Raw genomic sequence first — 16,781 nt, 5'->3', positions numbered from 1 at the left:
GTAGAGGTGATCTACTCATATATAGACCTAAGATATGAACGGTGGAGATGTAAAAATTCAATTGGGAAGTGGTGTAATGCCCTATCCCTAGAAAATGGCCAAAAATAGGGATCCCTCAAATGGAAGGGGCTGATACCTAATGAATTCCTAGGCAAGGTTTCTTTGAATCCCAACCCCACCACCCCCTTGTAAGCACCTACAAGGCTACAACCACATATTAGTGTCATGTATCCCATACCTTAAATTCAGTACGTACATAATACATCTACGGTCATAACAAATATAATACCACCTCAATATACAACAAAATCATAGCGCAAAAGCGGTACATAGCTACTAAGCTAAAAAAAGCGATACATAGCTACAAGCATTCATGTGCTAATCTAGTGCCAAACTAGCAACAGAACTAACCTATCCTATTTTCCTATCTAGGAATAACTAATGTTGTATAGTATACTTGAGACAGCGAAATAGCCATGCATGCATGATCAAATTCTCTTTCTTAGGCCAGCTTTACCTTCTTGATCCCTTTTTGGGCCGCTTAGAAGCTTCTTGCTGCTGCTGCTTCGCCCCATTTTCCCTCGATCGCTTTGGCGAAACTATATTAGCAGCCGCGGATGTCTCAGCTGCCTTCTTGGACGGTCTTCCTACACTTCGCTTGGATGGACTGCTTTCTTCTTTCACTTGTTTCTTATTTTCACCACCACTCTGCTTTGACACCCTTTCTTTAACCTTGTCAGCCTTGTTACCTCCCCTCTTCTTCTGCTCTGCACCTCTACTGCTTGTACTAGTGCCAGTCCCACTCTTCAATTTCAGTTTCTGCTGCGCAGGAGAATTACGCTTTAGTCTTTTCAGGAAATCGGCTGCCGCCGCAGCTCCACTTCTCTTTTTGTCCGAGGGTGTCGCTGGCTCCTCAGGGGTTTTCCTCTTCTTCCCTGCTCTGGGAGTTTCTGCAGGGCTTGAAACTTTTTTCTTGGTGGAGGAAGCTCTAGCATTGTTGACCTGATGAGTAGTCGTCATCCTTCTTGAGCTTCTGGTTCCAGTTACAGGTTTCTCTTTTGTTGTATTTGCAGCAGCTAATCCATTATCTTCCTCTGCATTGTTTGAATTAGATGCCTTTTTACTGTTATTGAGCGGTTTAATATCAGAAGCTGCTGGGGCTTCTGCTGTTGGGAGATCAGCGGTAGTACTAGCCTTACGAGCACTGGTAGAAGGTTTTGATGAGACTGAGCTTCGTTTGCGGCAGACAAAGATGGGTGCTGTTGACTTGTGTTTGGCAAGCAACGAGTCTGATCTTTCAAGCTCGTGTTTTGGAAAGCGGGCTTGCAGGGAGGGCAATGAGTCTGACGGCCCAGAAGAAGGGTCGGGCCTGGTGATGAGATTACTCTTGTTCATTTCGTTCAAGACAAGGCGTCGGAGCTGGTGAGCAGCGACGGATTCAGTGGAGGATTTGGGGAAGAAAACGACGGCATTGGTGAATAGGAGAAGGAGATCTCGGTAGAATTGGAGCGTAGACGTAGAATTAGAGGAGAAGGAGTCCTTTTGGTTTTGGAGCTTTGCTTCTATCGTCTCTAGCTCCACATGCTGCTGAACCATACTCTTATACTTGTCACTTTCCTGCACAGGTTCATTTGGTTTCAAACTTTCAACTTTCATGCGCGCAGTATTTTTTTTTCTTTGTTTTTTTTTATAGGACTGAACAAAAACTGTACCCTTATTCAGACCAAAAAAAAAGCACCAAGGAATATCCCGGGCGCTAGGCAGTAGCAGTGAGCTAGTGCAGCATACAGAAATCCATATACACCAAACTAATGTCACCAATTTGATTAATTACCCGCCGGTAAGGTACACTAATTAACTAGGGTTGTGCATGCAGCTTATAACTAACTCCGGAACAACAAAAACCATTTTCCAAGTGGTCCCAAATATTGGGAGCATCATGACCACGTGGTGGTACTAAACCAAGATAAACTAATATTTTTTTTCTTTTTCTCTATTTCTGCTTTGAGAAAAGAAATAAAAAACCACGAGTCCTTGCCCGGAACTCCGGTGCTAAAGTCTAAAACACCACAATGAAAAACTAAAAATGAAGGTTTTTTTGTTTTGTTTTTCTTCTACTTTTTAGTCAGAAAATAAGTAACCGAGATGAGCTGCATGAAAACTTGTTCGTCTTTCGAATTTAGTGGCCATGCATGTGTCGCTGTTTAATATTCAGTAAATTGAAGATAAATAATACTAAAAAAATAAAGCTAACCTGGCTTGTAAGCCGTCGCTCGAACAATGAGCCATGCTGATGCGCTCGGATCATCCGCAGAACGGCGGCCAACGGCTGTGATTTCTCCTTAACTTGTTCCAATTCGCGACGTCGTTTCCGCGTCAAGCTCGCCGAACTTTGCGCCTCACTGCTTCCGGACTCTCGCTCTTGGCGGCGGCGCTTCTTGGCCACGGTTTCGCAGCTTCCTTTGTCCGAGTCGGAGGCCGAGTGGCCTTTCGAGGGTTGAGCCGAACCGGCCGGGAGGGGGTCCGGTTCAGCCGGGGATGATGATTTTTTATTGTTGTTGCTGGGGTGGTCCTCGTGGGTTTTGGAGCAGGTGGAATTGGAGCCGTTCACCGACTGGTTCTCGTGTTTGGACCGGTCCGGTCCGTCCGGTGTTTTTTTGTCGATTTGTTTGTCTTCCGATCTGCTGCGTCGTTTGGAGTTGTGTTCCTCCAGATCTGGCTTGGGGTCGTCCTCGTGTTTCCCTTCTTCCTCTAACCTCTTGACCTTCGACTGCAACGACCTGATCGAGCAATCGAGCATCACACAAAAAATCAAATCAGATCTGAAACGCTACGTGAAAACAAAAATATACAAAAAAAAAAAAAACACGGACATGATAGAGACGTCGTAGCGATGGAGGTCCTGACGAAGCTGAGCGAGGCGTAGGTTTTTGAGGTGGTGGAGCCAGGGAATAGGATCAGGATCGTCGTCGTCGTTGGCGGCGGCTTGGTGTTGGTGGAATCGGCGTTGGAGATCGTGGTACTTAAGCTTGCAGTTGAAAGCGGTGGTGAGGAGTTGAGGGAGAGAGGTCTTGCCTTGGACTTCCATGGCCACCGACTCCCAGTCGTCGACGCCGTGACGCTTCACCGCGCATGCCAGCAGAAGCTCCTCCCACGTCCCCCACGACTCGACCTTTTCTGCTGCTGCTTCGCCACCTTCTTTCATCGATGCTGCTGATACGTCTCCTCCTCCACCTCCGTGTTGTTGATATTGTTCCATCCAATTAACCGGTCTAAATTCTCATCCCTCCATTTTCTGCTTTCAAATAATACTGCTTTCTCTTTTTTCTCTTTTCTTTTCTTTCGTTCTTTTTGGGACACCTACCTGGTTATAACAATAAAACTAAAACTAATAAGCACAGTCGATTTCGTTCTTCTTGGAGTTGGATTGGGTGGGTTGGTCTTGTTTCTCTTCTTCCTCTGCTTATATACGAAGACTGAGAGATAGATCATCTAGACATGGCTAGATAACTGATCTCCAGCACGCAACTGTGGATACTGCCTATATTCCAATTGACCGTATTGCCCCTACTACTCTACTCTATATTTGATTTTTCTAATTCCTTATTCCATCTCTAATTCGTTATTAAGTTGGAATTGGATTTCTGCCTTTGGTTGTCCTCCACTGTAATTTGACTCATTTCCAACTAAACTTGGAATTAGATTTTGGGATTATTGGGCAAATTAGAACCCCATAGCATTCACTTGAAACAAAAAGTGAAAATCAACTTTCCTGATGTTTGTAATCGAAAAATTATTTCAAAAACAAAAAACTTTACTGATGTTTGAGCCAACTAGGAGAAATGTCACTTATCACATATGGGTGGGCAAGTAGGGAAACTCCGCAACAATATGGATATGCTTCCTTTCCTCACGGGCTCCCTCAATAACTAGGCCCAAAATTCGAATCACAATTGTGCTTCGGTACATGAGGACTGAGGTGGTGGGACGGCAGGCCGACGAGGTACCTTTGCTCCATCACCCTCGATTCCATTGATCCAATCCAAGATTTTCACCGGAGGGGTTCAACGAGGACTATTTAATTGATGACTTTTTCATTAATGATTTATTACATCAGTTTTTTAATTATATTTTTCTATCTTAACCGTTTAGTTTTTAGGTTTATATAAGTAGATCACTTATACAAATTTTCAACCAAATTAGTAATTAGTAATTATTAATTATTAAGGAATCAAACTACATCAAATCAATGGACGATCCAAATGTGTCAAACATGAACCGTTCAAGTTTATAATTGGTAAATCACATTTATGAATGTGTTAACTATTTTCATTTTGGATGAAAATTTGTAGAGATGATCTACTCATATATATCTACAAACTAGACGGTCAAGATGTAAATATGTGATTGAAAACGGGGTGAAACGAAAAAATCCTCAACTTAGTGGTCCTCATTAGAACCACTCCCTTTCTTTTTTTTTTTTTTTTTTTTGATTTCATTAAAACAAGAAACAAATTACAAAACAAAATGGGTAATCAGTTAAACCAAAAGGAACGCTTGAGACACCAAAAGGGGTAAGCAGTAAAACCATACAAGAGGAGAGACAACCGTCAAACCTAGAGCAGCTAATCTATCAGCCATGAAATTAGCCTCACGGTGGATATGTCGAAACAAACACGTTTGACATTGGGCAGCTAACCATCAAATATATTGAAGAAGCGAACTAATACACCAAGAAGTTGCAGCCTTGCTAGTGATACAATCAATCATAACCTTGGAGTCTCCCTCAATAACAACCTTTGGAATTTGCTGCAACCATATTGTATGAAGACCTTCCTTCAGAGTTATGGTGTCAGTTATTAGAACAGAAGTGTCACCAATAAATTTAGCAGCAGCTGTAAGAGGATTACCATCAGCATCACGCAAAACAAAACCAATAGCAGCATGTTTATGTTGAACAGATGCATCAAAATCAATTTTCACAAAATCTTTATCCGGAGGATGCCATTTAATCATAGGGATATCTGAAGTTTTTGGTTTATAACAAACAGTATTAACTGACAGATAATTATTCAAAAACATAGTAGCATGAATATAGCAGGGTCGTGCATCAGCAATTCCTTGTCGGAAAATAAGATGATTCCGAGTATGCCAAATAGACCAAATTACCATCAAAGCTAATTGTAGAGCAATTTTATCTTGATGATTAAACGAAGACTTTATCCATCCAGTAGATGGATTGAACTTTTTGTTTGTGTGTTCGTTTTTTATTTTTCCTTCTTATGCACTGTCTGGCAGCTTGGCTTTGGTGTATTCATCTGGCCTATTCATACCAAATATTTGAAACTAGCTTACCGAGTCAGCTGTAACATTTACGCTATAAAAAGAAAAGGGACACTTTTCTCTGTTTCTGGGACAATTCTTGCATAAACAATATCAGATTATACAATAAAAGTAGAGCACTGCCTCTCACACCAAGGGTAATTCCTTCTCTCGCCATGACCAACTCCTATTTACTTGGATTAGTAAATGGCTGATGAATCAGTTTCATAATTCCAGTTTTGCAATTAAAGATGGTCTTGCTTTCCAGTAACGAGTAAAATAAATTTATTTTTGTGTCGATATAGACCCAAACGAGGAACAGAACATAATTGAGCAGCTGAAACTCATGTTGAGCAACAACTACAAGCTTCAATGTATCTCCATCTTTTGGCTTTTCCAGCCTCCCTCAGCAGTCCTCTCAAATACGCGTGGCTGCTTCATAGGAAAAGTTTCTCTCCAATCTGGGTACTCAAGCAAGTAGTCCCACCCCCTGAAGAAAAAGAATTGAAGACTTGCATTGAATTATATTTCTCCATTCACTGTACAACTTTGGCACATGACAGTACTGGATTGAAAACTACTGTCGACAGGCTATCATGCTACCAGCTCGAGTAAAATTATCTTATACAGTTATATGTCATTATGTCTAGAGACTGCAAGTAAACTAGTTCTATAGTATGGGTTGGATATACTTATACGGGGAGTTTGGTTAAATAGACTACTATACCATATTGCCACAGGCAGATAATGAAATGATCAAAACTTACTTGGAATAATCTTATAGAACTGAAATGCATCTATAGTAAGCTACCTGCTGCTGGGTTAGTAGTCAACTCTTTAGTTAATTTATCTATTATTCATTTGGAGAAACAAACCAGTGGCGGATCCAGGATTTAGACTCTGGGTGGGCTTGAACTTAACAAACTTTTTTAGTTGTGGAGAATCTCAAAGGTGCGAAAGATTTTATCAAATGAAAAAGAAAAAGAATAGACCAAGTGAGCCTTACTCCCTGCAACTCAAAACCAATTTTGATTTTTGAAAGCGAAATCAACAGTGCAGCACAGCTTTCTTTCAACAAATGAAACTAGGACCTATAATTAACAACAAAAGCTACAGTAAGAGACTACTACCCATCATTTGTCAACACAAACAAATCAAAACTTTTTTTTCTCAAAGAATTAACACCTATAATTATTCCCTCACAAAAAACAAAAGAAAGTGTGTTGTGTGTGAAACAGAGAATGTATAACCCTGCTAGAGGCTTCAATTAAAAGGGACCAATTATGTTTGAGTCTGGAATTTCGGGCTTCTGTGAAAGAAGACTAGAAGAGTAGTGGAACTGTGGAAGATGAAGAGAAGGAAGAAGTGAGAGACTGATGTTTGGGAATTCGGCTGCTTTGTTTTGGGGGTTCGGGTGGGCTTGACGGATAGAAGAAGTCGATACACTTGCAAAAAAGGATAGCATATGTGTAGGTATTTTTTCTGGCAGAACATGTTGGTGGGGCTTGAGCCCAACCAACTTTTAACTTAGACCCGCGCCTGAAACAAACAACTTCCATTTTTTTTGTTTTGTTTTATGGTGCTACACTATGTATCTGCTTGTTTTGCACGTGCACATTTCAAACTTTGATAAAGAGAAAACTGAGACCTATAACACAGTAAAGCAGGGTGCACATACCTTCTCAGATTTTTCACAAAATCTGGTGCCTCAGCAGAGGGTGAAGTAGAACACATAAGAAGGATTTCCGAATCTGAATATTTTTTTAAAGATGATGCAATATGCAACTGACGAAAGGTCCTACATTGATAAAAAAAGGATAGGGAAATTATGAGTGTAATATGTCAAGGATGAACACACATTTCAGCACAATGCAAAACTTATACAGCTCCAAGAGTAAGAACTCCTTACCAGCAGCATGGAGCTATTTTGAAAAGATCAGTTTGAGTTTCATATGTTTCCAATAACCTTCCTTTCCATCTGGAGTCCTCATAAGATGCAGAAACTCGAATTCTCCTGACAATTTCATCAGGACATCTTGAGGTTTCGTCAAAGCTGGCAGGAATAATAGATCCAGTGGAAGTGCTTATCTGGAAAGGAGCTAAAAGTTGATAAAGATACATAGGAAAGTAGATAGAGCCTGACACATAATTATAATATACACTTTGCTGTATATACTTTGTAACGATGAGAGAAAAGGCCATCTTTGCTTCATAAACCTAAATGATTCCTTTAAATTCAAACTATCTTGATTGAACAAGTACTCACGAAAAATTCAATAGCAACTCATTGAACTGAAGCTTACCATGAACCCGTGGAAAATTGGGTATGCATTTCCCTCAGGATCCCTCCTAGTGTTATGCCGAAGAATGCATAGAGTTCGAATGTGAAATCTCTCCGGTCTCTTCAATAATGTTTCAATAATTTTGGCACCTAAAGGAAAGGAATAACCATCCAACTTTGCCTGATTTTCTGATCTAGTATTACAGTTACCATGCTGCACAAAAGTTCAAGACATTTCAGCTTCAACTATTCTGTCTCAGAATCCAAAACTACATCGCTGGAAAATCAATAACAAAGTAGAGGATCCTGGGCCAAACATTAGGTGAAACATCTTCGAAACCACCCACTAGATGCACCTACATTTTTCAAACATGCAAAATGTGTTAAGCCATGCTACATGGTATAACACCAACCAGAAAATATTTCATTGAAGCAAAGGCTATTTGAGAATTAGAAAAGTACATCTAACTCCACGTCCATATTGTCTTGAACAAGCAGTGACATCATCTGGGAGAGACCCATATCCACAACTTTTGGAGAGTCCAGATGGGCAACCGAGGTCCTGCAGAAAAATATTAGAGAATCAGAAAGAAGTGTTTGAAATAGGCAAAATCTAAGCGCATTAAATCGCTGATACTTACATTCCATTTTCTGGGTTACGGATGGCAAGACCCATACAGGTTGTTGCTTCATCAGTGCCAACAAACTTTGCGGAAGATTGAGAAGAAACATTTTTTATGTCAGTGAAGGGAAAATCTGTCTGAATAGTAAGTAAACAAGTTCAATTACTACAAAGAAGTAAGTAGTCAAATGGAGAGTAACAATTGACACAGAGATGGGGTTGCTCCAATACATTGACAAATGCAGGATCGACAGTAGCATATTCTCTTTGGAAGAGATAAACCCATCTACTCTCTGGAACAGAATCTTGAGACACCGAGAACTTTTTTTCTGGGATGGCCTTGAGTGCATTGGAGGCAGATTCCAAGGACGGGTGATCCAACAAAGCTTGGAGGGTGTCCCATCCCTGCTGCTGCTCATGACAAACAAATGTTTTTATTAGGTAGAGGCATCCATGATTCAATTTCTGATAAGAATTTCAAATCACCAAGACACTAAACCACAAGTGGTATTCTCTCTGAGCAAAGAAACACAAACATTACAAGATACCTGAGGCTCCGAAGATGAATCGGAAGCAAAAGGGAGTCCGTCCACAAAGATCATGATTGACTCTCACAGCCGGAGACCACTGCTGGTTTTTCATATAAAGAGCTCCTCCTCAACAACGGCTTGTTGGGCCTAACCCATACCCATCTTTAAATTATTTTTGCGGCCCAACCACAAACCGACAAACCATGAACAATTTATTTTTATTTTGTGTTGGGCAGGGCAGACTGAGAGAAAGGAAAGGAAAGCAAAATTCCCCGCCCAGAATGGCTATAGATCCCAACCACACCGCCAACGCCGCCGCCGCCGCCGGACGTCCGCTGAGACCCATAGCTCCTGCCCCTACTCCTCCTCCTCCTGCTCATATGTACACAGTCCCTATGCGGGCCCAGTCTTCACCTGGTGCCCTTGTCTACCCCTCTGCCCGCCCTCCCTACCCTCCTCCCCTCAATTTCCACCCTCATCCTCATCCTTATCCTCCTCATCTTCATCCCTCTCCTCCTCCGCCCGCTTACCAATCTCTTCTTCCCCCTCCAATTAAGGACCTTCGCTTTTCTGGCCTGGTAACGTTCTCTTGGCATATTCTACATTATCATCTTCTTGCTCTAAACTCATCTCTCTCTCGCTGTCTCTGTATCAGGTTGCTCCTCCGTCTTCAGTTCCCGACTCCAACGGCATCAGGTAATCTGCTATTATTAACATCTGTTTCCCTCCATTAAGGCTTTTATTTATTTTTACTTGTTTTCTTCTCAAGGGATAAAGGCAGAGATGACACTCAATTCCTCATTCAAGATCGCAAAGTAAGCAACTCACACTCTTTCTTTCTTTTAAGTCATAATTTGGTTTCAAACTAAATTTAACTAGGCTATATCTTCCATTCTTGATCTCCACGCTGGCTTCATTTAGACATTATATCATCACGACTACAATACATCCCTTCATCTTTTTTTGTAATTTTTTTATCGCGGAAATTCCTTGCTTTCCTTTGCTAATGTCAGCTTAACTTGTTTAGTCGTCCTTGCTTATTCTAAAACATCTGGAGAATTCCATGGATGCTAGTGTAGACCAATAAACACCAATATGACTGGTGAGCAGAACCATGTGTTTAAAAGATCATTATGTCAGTCATTTAGAGGATCATAATGTGTGTCCCAGTGCATAACCACACACTTTAGCTATAGAAAGAAAGCATTTTAGACTGAATCACGTGGTGTTTATGTTTTACTAAGTAACCTAGGTGAAACAGCAAGCTAGTTATAACGACAATGGTGCAACTACAAACACACAAGTTTACATTTAATCAGACCTGGTTTATATCTCCCTGGGATTAATCAGTTTGACTTCCCTAGAAACATTTTTACGTATTTTGCTGATAATAACAAGAATGGGAGCTCGGACTTGCCTTTCTGTCTTATACTTTATTTGGTAATTACATTGAATCATGTTTGCAGGTCAGGATAACAGATGGAGCTTCTCTATATGTGCTTTGTCGCTCATGGTTGAGGAATGGTACTTCTGAAGAAAGTCAGGTTGGTATCATTTTAATTGATAATTAATTTCTGTAGGCATGTTCCTTGCTATATGTTGCCTTTTTGCTCAAGCACTCAATGATCTCCTGCAACCTGAAACTTGTGCTCTATTAAAACTTAGTAAAACTTAAATTACTAGTGCAACTTAAAATAGACTTTGCTAATGTTTCAAAATAAAATGACAAGTTCAATGATATAACACTTTCTCATACCATCTTTTGAATTTCCAATCTAATACTATGCTAAAGGCCCCAAGAATGCATTATCTGATCTTAAGAAATAGTAGCTATGCCCCTTCAAAATAAATAAAAAATAATATCTATGTTATGAACAATGTTTCCAGAGGCATGATCAGTTAACTCAACTTCACCAATTCTATGGATAATGGTTACATTGTTTTACTGAACTCCTCCTTCCTCTTCGATCTCTGTGGTGGTAGATATAGAGAGAAAATAATATGTAGTCAAAATAGGAAGAGGATAAAACATATTGTAGGAAGTGAACAATACTATGTCTGAGGAATTTTTTTGTTTCTTCTTTTTTTTTTTTTTTTTTTCATGTTCTGTTTATTTCTTTTTTCTTTTTCCATTCACTTCTTGTTTCTTTTTCAAGTCTTTTCTCGTTTTTTTTTCTCTGAGGATTTCAAATCTGTTGGCAGCCACGATACGGTGATGCTACAAGGTCTCTTCCAAAGCCTTCACCCATACCCATGGCAAGTGCGATTCCGCCAAACAAGGATGAAGGCGATAAAAAAGAAGACAACGAAGACAAGGTTGGGTTCCTAATAGTTTTATTTTATCAAGTGGTTGTTTTTGAATAGATACCAAAAGATTAAAAAAAAGTATGAGATCAAGGTATAGACCTTAAAAGCTTTTCATGATTCCTGTCTGTTTATATAGTTTAGGGCTTTCATTTATGAGATCTTAGCTGATGTTACACCAATAGCGAGCTGAAAGAGTTTCTGATAAAAAGAATTTATATATATACATATATAAACTCTTTGCAATAGCAAACTAGCAACATCCACATATATTTGGTTACAGTAGTTTGGTCCCTGAAGCTTTAATAGAAATTAAGTTTAATAGAAGGGTTTAGGGTACTTGTGTCTGATGAGTTACGATGATGTGAATTTTGTATTCAAAATTTAGTTGCAGACTCTTACTAAGTTTTGGGACATTTGTCTTGCAACTGTTACAAGTGATGTAAAAGTTTCTGAAAACTTTGTCAAGAACTTGTCCAACCATGAATTGATTTCTTGAAACATTGGAGTTTAATGATTTCTTAAATATAGGACAACATTCTTTTTCTCTTTGGATTTATAGGTCTTTGGACAATAGTGATTTTAGACCCAGAGTAAATGCCAAATGCCAAGTTGGTCATATTTGTTAAGTATTCGCTCGCTTTTTTAGTCCAGGTGCTCCTTTGATCTCAGTAATTAGAACTAATAATCCCTCCTTGATGGTTTTCCTTGAGCAATTTTTCAAACAACCTTCATCTGCATAGTATTTACATTCTAATTTAAGGATACTGTTTAGTACCATCTGTCAACTGCTCAGTACTTTAAGATTAAATCTAAAGCACTAGTGAAAATCAATAGAATTATTGTGAGATGAGTTTCCTTGTTGGTGCTTTCAGGTTGAGGAATCCGTTGAACATGTATCACCAGAAGATCTGTTAAAAAGACATATCAAACGTGCTAGAAAGGTTCGAGCACGGTAAGTTTCTCATACCATCTGATTCTTACACAATCAGACTTACCGCTGATCATTTGATTACTTTTTTTTTTTTCTAAGGGTTAAAGAAGCAATAGACATACTTAATAGTTCATAGCTTAATTGAAGTAGGTGGCTTTGATTATGTTTCTGGTTAGAAAGCATAAGGGAATATCCTCTCCCTATTCAATTAAATTTTATTACCGTATAATGAATGGAAAGGTCCTGCGGTTGATTGCAAAGACTCTTTCTTTTGGGAAAAAAAGTGAAGGGGGGAGGGTTGTTGCTAATTAAATTGAATATTGAGTAGTTTTTTTATTACTAGTCTGGTAGCTGTGTACACCTATCTAAGTTGTTTTTCATTACTAGTCATTAGGTTTCTATACCTATGTGAGTAGCTTTATGAAGATTCGTACGTGCATGTGTTATAGTAGCTATCTGTACCTATGTGAGTAGCTTTCATTACTGAGAAGAATTGACTTTCAGCTACCACTAGACTGATTGTATCATCCTAGGTGGCCTTGTGAAGTGAAGGAAAATGGACTGTTAGTTTATATAGGTTTTTTTTTTTCCCACTTGCACCTTTTGTTATGGAAACCTTAATCAACAATCCGAGAAAGATATGAAACCTGTTAAGGATGCAAAATTGCAAATTACAATGGGGTTCAAACTTTGTGTTCTTCAGTGATAGTATTTTATGTTGTCAGACTACGAGTCCTTTATTCCTTTTTGGAACTTGGGATGTATGGAACATTAATGTGTGCCACATGAGCATATGACACCCATCACTTGTGTAAAGAAAAAAAAAAAAAGGTTGGAGTCTATTTCCGCAGGTAATAGATAATGTAAATGTTGAACATGTATTTGGTATTTTACTTGCAGATTAAGAGAAGAACGCTTGCGACGAATTGCTAGGTACAAGTCTAGGCTTGCTCTACTCCTTCCTCCACTTGTAGAACAGTTCCGAAATGATCTAGCAGCGGGAAATTAGCGTATGGAGAACTTTATAAGATATCACTAAGCACCAAGTAGGATTGTCTTTCGCTGTATAAATTTGTCTCGTGTTTGGTTTGTTGTACTTTTATTTTATTTTGGTGCTCATAAACATGAAAAATGTTGTTATCTAAAGATGTTGGGAAAGACTTGTGAACTGATCAGGTGCAACATTGTGTTAACTGCCTAGAGGGTATAATTTTCAGTGACGAATTGATTCGAGCATATTCCAGTTCCAAACAGATGTTTTAAGAGATTGTGCGTGTGTGTGTTCATATGCATCGGAGTGATCGGACGAAGTATATAACGAATATAACCCACTGGTCAGAAGATTTGAAGAAATAGACAATTTCTCAAAAGCATTTTGTAAGTGAACTTTAAGCATTCAAAAAGCAAGTAGTTTTACTGTGAAAGCTCACTCAACAAAACCCACGAATTGGTTTTGAATAGAGAGCCATTTGTGAAATATTGGCAATCCTAGACTTAAAAGACTACCACCAGCATGTCAAAATGATCTAGAGGGTCGGGAGGCAATTTGTATATGCAGCACAAAATGATCTTAGAGATACACTGCTTCAAAATCATCCCTAAAAACATGGACCAGGAGTGAGTAACCTCAAGATTATAGAGTGAAGTCGGTAAGGGTAACGATTCGCCCAGTCTATAACATTGGACTTGTGATGATAAGAAAGTATCTGATGAAAGAATAAATAGCTCACAAACTTGCCACTATATACCAAGATTAAAAATACAAAGACATCAGAACTAGAAGATAAAGCTTTACCTATACGACCTGTTGTCTGGCATAAAGATCCATTACACAGCTTCATTTCTTGGAATGGAAAGAAGGAAGAGATTACTCTGCCCCTATTAATAGCCCAGATATGCCATACAAGATCACATTGGAGTATCCTTTTTACAACATGTATTCGAACTTGCATATAACAGCAGTGACTTCCAGGAAACAGAAGGAACCTTCTGTTGAGATGGATCATTGCTTCATCTCAACCTTCTCCTTCTAGGTTCAGATGAATGCTGACTAATAATCACACCAGAGCCTCTCTGGAACCTTCTTCTCCTGGAAGATGAAGATCGGACTGTTGAATTTATTTCTGAATTCACTGTCTGGTCCTCCAAGCCCGCACTGGCAGGAAAATTCCTTAAAACGGAAGCAGCTGGAAGCACATCCGAATTGATTTCGGTGGCCGTATCAGATGTCGGGTTTTCTGGTTGTATAATTGTAGCAATATTTGAAGATGTAACTCCATTATCATTACTTGGAGAATGCTGGCGGTTTCTTCTCATGCGGGGATCATTACTATATGCCTCGAGATCCTCCACTAATCTTTCTGCAGAATCCATTGCAGTATTCAGTGCTGATGAAAGTGAAGAAACTGAATCAGCTCTTTGCATCAATAATCTTGAAATTTGAAGTGAATCATGGTGCTGGGTGCTTGATGTTTCTGTGGCAGGTGATGTAGACCGGCTAGGCAAGATACTAGTTCTATCAACTATTGCATTGATATGTGAACCAAAAAGATCCTGTGTCTGTCTTCTCTCCCCCATTAAGTTGCTAAGTAGCTGAATCCTGTGTTCAATTACAGAAGATGGCCCTCGCCTAATAAGCTGCTGCCTCACACCCTCAATCCTGGCTGCACGGGGCCTAGGAGGGGCCAGGGAAACAGATTCCTTTGAGTTTTGAGAAGTGTTACCATCACCATGTCCGTAAACTGGAATAATACTTGCATCAGTAACTTCGCCTTTGCAGACAGGACATTCCTTTGCATTTGAATCGGCATAAGACAAGTCATAGAAGCAAGGCCAACAAAACAAATGACCGCAGCATGTCAATATAGGATCTGTGGCCAAGTCAAAGCATATATGACAGTCGAAGAAGTTCCCAATACGAGGCTCTACCCTCTTAGGATTTGTATCCATTGCGAGTGCCTTAGCTATCAAATGAGTACTCTCACGTATGTTGGTTTTTGCAGTCTCTCTTTCTGTGGCGGCATCATCAGGAACCGCAGTGTGAATGTGTTGTTGAGAAGGTGGTGGAGTGATGTTCATAAGTTGAGGGGAAACAAGGGCTTGCCTCCAGCGGTGACGCTGCCTAGCGGTGACTGCTTCCAGCTGTCGGATACGGTCTTCGATGCGTCCCTGGGCAGTTTCAAGCTCATTCAGGATGGAGTCTAAGCCAGTGACCGAATCATGAGGTTGTTGGTTTAAATCCAAAATCATCATATTATTATTCTCCATATCAAATTCCTGCCAACCAATGTCTTTTCAATTTAGACTACTACTACTAACAATGAATTCACAACTATATTTCTTTTCTCACCCAAACAAAACAACGATCTTAAGGCTCATGCTTTATGTAAAATCCAATAATTCAAGGACATCACTAGCAATTCAAAGACATTATAAGCATGGGAAACAAGAATCAAGAAATTTCAACCCCAAAATTTCAAAACTGAGATTATGTAGAATTAAAGGGAAGGATTAAAGAAAGAAAGAAGAACCTGGGGAGCATCAGAAAACAGACAAGGTTGATCAGATCGGTCCAGTCTTTCAGGTGGTTGGTTTTTTCTTCTTCTTCTTCTTCTTCTTTTTCCGTGTTATTGTGTCATGAGAGAGGCGCCAAGGGCAGATAGGCGCGACTGGGAATATACTCTTGGAGCCAAGCTACTTCATACGACGTCGTATGTCAGTGCCAGGCTTAGGGCTGCCATTGCCATTTGGTTTCGCCTAACTCATGGTCATTTACCATATACATATATACATATATATATATATATATATATATATATATATACAGCCCTTCTAACGAGGGATCCCTATTTTTTGTCACTTTTAGGGATAGGTCCACACCATTAAATCTGTTTTTTAATGGGTTTGGATGGCTGAGATTAAAACAAAAAACTTAACACTTATGTCAAACCTACACCGTTCAAGATTATTAAAAATAAATCCATCATTTGGATGACTTAACGATCACCAAATTTTCTGAAAATTTGATGAAATGATCTACTCATATAACCCAACGAATTGAACGGTGGAGATTTGATTTTGTGATCGAAAAGTTCGTCAAATGATCTATCCCTATAAATGAACAAAAAAAAGAATCTCTCATTGGAAGGGCTATATATATATAATAATGCCTCTATTCTTTTATGTTTAAGAGATGCAAGGTTTACTGATTTTAATGACAGTACCCGTGGATTAATTGAGTCAAGTCTTTTTAATGGTCCAGTTCATTTTAATTGTTACCCAGATTTTACTATTAGCCTCAGTGATCCTCATATCTTAAAAGCTTTAACTCTCAACATTAAAACTTCAGGTTACCATGTCCTTGAAGGAACCCAACCTTTAGCCTTAATTTATAGAATCTATTATAAAGTCACCGGCACAAACATGAATTTCCAAGCCATTAGTAAAAGTCCCAAAAACCATACTCTCTTGATTTAAAGTAGTCAAGAAAACGCCAATATTACTATCCCTCACACTATCAGATGGTCAGATGTCCATCTTCCTTCTGAATGGTCTCTCACTAGTGAGAATCAACCATCTAATGCACAACATAGTCTTTCTGATTTAGACTGTATTCAACAGTTTAATGATGGCACAGTAAGAATTAATTTTCAAAACTCTCGAATAAATCAAAACCCAAGAATTCAAGAGGTAGGAAACTCCTCGCGACATTCTTTTGCTACTGCTAGACATTCATTTGCTGGTTCTACTACAGCTGAAACAATGTCTAGACGAGATTCTGATCTAGAT

At 39.3% G+C, this 16,781-nt stretch overlaps 4 protein-coding genes across 4 annotated transcripts; 1 reads left to right on the top strand and 3 right to left on the bottom strand.

The window, feature by feature from the left end:
* Window positions 1–216: 216 nt before the first annotated feature.
* On the bottom strand, window positions 217–3,241 carry LOC101309378. Its single transcript, XM_004306449.1, has 3 exons — window positions 2,874–3,241; window positions 2,255–2,780; window positions 217–1,617 (listed from the first exon to the last, which is right to left on the bottom strand). Exons 1-3 carry the CDS (start codon window positions 3,203–3,205, stop codon window positions 514–516), a joined length of 1,962 nt encoding a protein of 653 aa, XP_004306497.1. The 5' UTR covers window positions 3,206–3,241; the 3' UTR covers window positions 217–513.
* Window positions 3,242–5,342: 2,101 nt separating this feature from the next.
* On the bottom strand, window positions 5,343–8,832 carry LOC101309081 (protein N-terminal asparagine amidohydrolase-like). The gene is made up of 9 exons (XM_004306448.1): window positions 8,774–8,832; window positions 8,457–8,636; window positions 8,245–8,363; window positions 8,066–8,165; window positions 7,921–7,959; window positions 7,626–7,817; window positions 7,232–7,410; window positions 7,001–7,120; window positions 5,343–5,812 (listed from the first exon to the last, which is right to left on the bottom strand). Exons 1-9 carry the CDS (start codon window positions 8,825–8,827, stop codon window positions 5,692–5,694), a joined length of 1,104 nt encoding a protein of 367 aa, XP_004306496.1. The 5' UTR covers window positions 8,828–8,832; the 3' UTR covers window positions 5,343–5,691.
* Window positions 8,833–8,986: 154 nt separating this feature from the next.
* On the top strand, window positions 8,987–13,246 carry LOC101308794. The gene is made up of 7 exons (XM_004306447.1): window positions 8,987–9,333; window positions 9,411–9,451; window positions 9,525–9,570; window positions 10,222–10,299; window positions 10,958–11,071; window positions 11,935–12,014; window positions 12,894–13,246. Exons 1-7 carry the CDS (start codon window positions 9,037–9,039, stop codon window positions 13,000–13,002), a joined length of 765 nt encoding a protein of 254 aa, XP_004306495.1. The 5' UTR covers window positions 8,987–9,036; the 3' UTR covers window positions 13,003–13,246.
* A 263-nt stretch (window positions 13,247–13,509) lies between these two features.
* On the bottom strand, window positions 13,510–15,588 carry LOC101308496 (E3 ubiquitin-protein ligase RMA1H1-like). Its single transcript, XM_004306446.1, has 2 exons — window positions 15,524–15,588; window positions 13,510–15,161 (listed from the first exon to the last, which is right to left on the bottom strand). The coding sequence occupies exon 2, from the start codon at window positions 15,069–15,071 to the stop codon at window positions 14,004–14,006; it is 1,068 nt and encodes a 355-aa protein (XP_004306494.1). The 5' UTR covers window positions 15,072–15,161; window positions 15,524–15,588; the 3' UTR covers window positions 13,510–14,003.
* Between the last annotated feature and the right edge of the window lie 1,193 nt (window positions 15,589–16,781).

The sequence above is a fragment of the Fragaria vesca genome, linkage group LG7, assembly GCF_000184155.1.
Source record: "Fragaria vesca subsp. vesca linkage group LG7, FraVesHawaii_1.0, whole genome shotgun sequence".
Classification (NCBI taxonomy): domain Eukaryota; kingdom Viridiplantae; phylum Streptophyta; class Magnoliopsida; order Rosales; family Rosaceae; genus Fragaria; species Fragaria vesca.
This window is presented reverse-complemented; position numbering and strand designations above follow the sequence as displayed.

Excerpts from the sequence above, each read along its gene's own strand:
- LOC101309378 (XM_004306449.1), bottom strand. The coding sequence starts at position 3,205 with ATGAAAGAAGGTGGCGAAGCAGCAGCAGAAAAGGTCGAGTCGTGGGGG. Across the intron at positions 2,781-2,873 it reads CGCTACGACGTCTCTATCAT|GTCGTTGCAGTCGAAGGTCA; the intron begins GTCCGTGTTTTT and ends TTGCTCGATCAG. Across the intron at positions 1,618-2,254 it reads AGCGACGGCTTACAAGCCAG|GAAAGTGACAAGTATAAGAG; the intron begins GTTAGCTTTATT and ends GAACCTGTGCAG.
- LOC101309081 (XM_004306448.1), bottom strand. The coding sequence starts at position 8,827 with ATGATCTTTGTGGACGGACTCCCTTTTGCTTCCGATTCATCTTCGGAG. Across the intron at positions 8,637-8,773 it reads ATTCATCTTCGGAGCCTCAG|CAGCAGGGATGGGACACCCT; the intron begins GTATCTTGTAAT and ends TGTCATGAGCAG. Across the intron at positions 7,121-7,231 it reads AAAATAGCTCCATGCTGCTG|GACCTTTCGTCAGTTGCATA; the intron begins GTAAGGAGTTCT and ends TTATCAATGTAG.
- LOC101308794 (XM_004306447.1), top strand. The coding sequence starts at position 9,037 with ATGGCTATAGATCCCAACCACACCGCCAACGCCGCCGCCGCCGCCGGA. Across the intron at positions 11,072-11,934 it reads AAGAAGACAACGAAGACAAG|GTTGAGGAATCCGTTGAACA; the intron begins GTTGGGTTCCTA and ends TGGTGCTTTCAG. Across the intron at positions 12,015-12,893 it reads GCTAGAAAGGTTCGAGCACG|ATTAAGAGAAGAACGCTTGC; the intron begins GTAAGTTTCTCA and ends TTTTACTTGCAG.
- LOC101308496 (XM_004306446.1), bottom strand. The coding sequence starts at position 15,071 with ATGAACATCACTCCACCACCTTCTCAACAACACATTCACACTGCGGTT.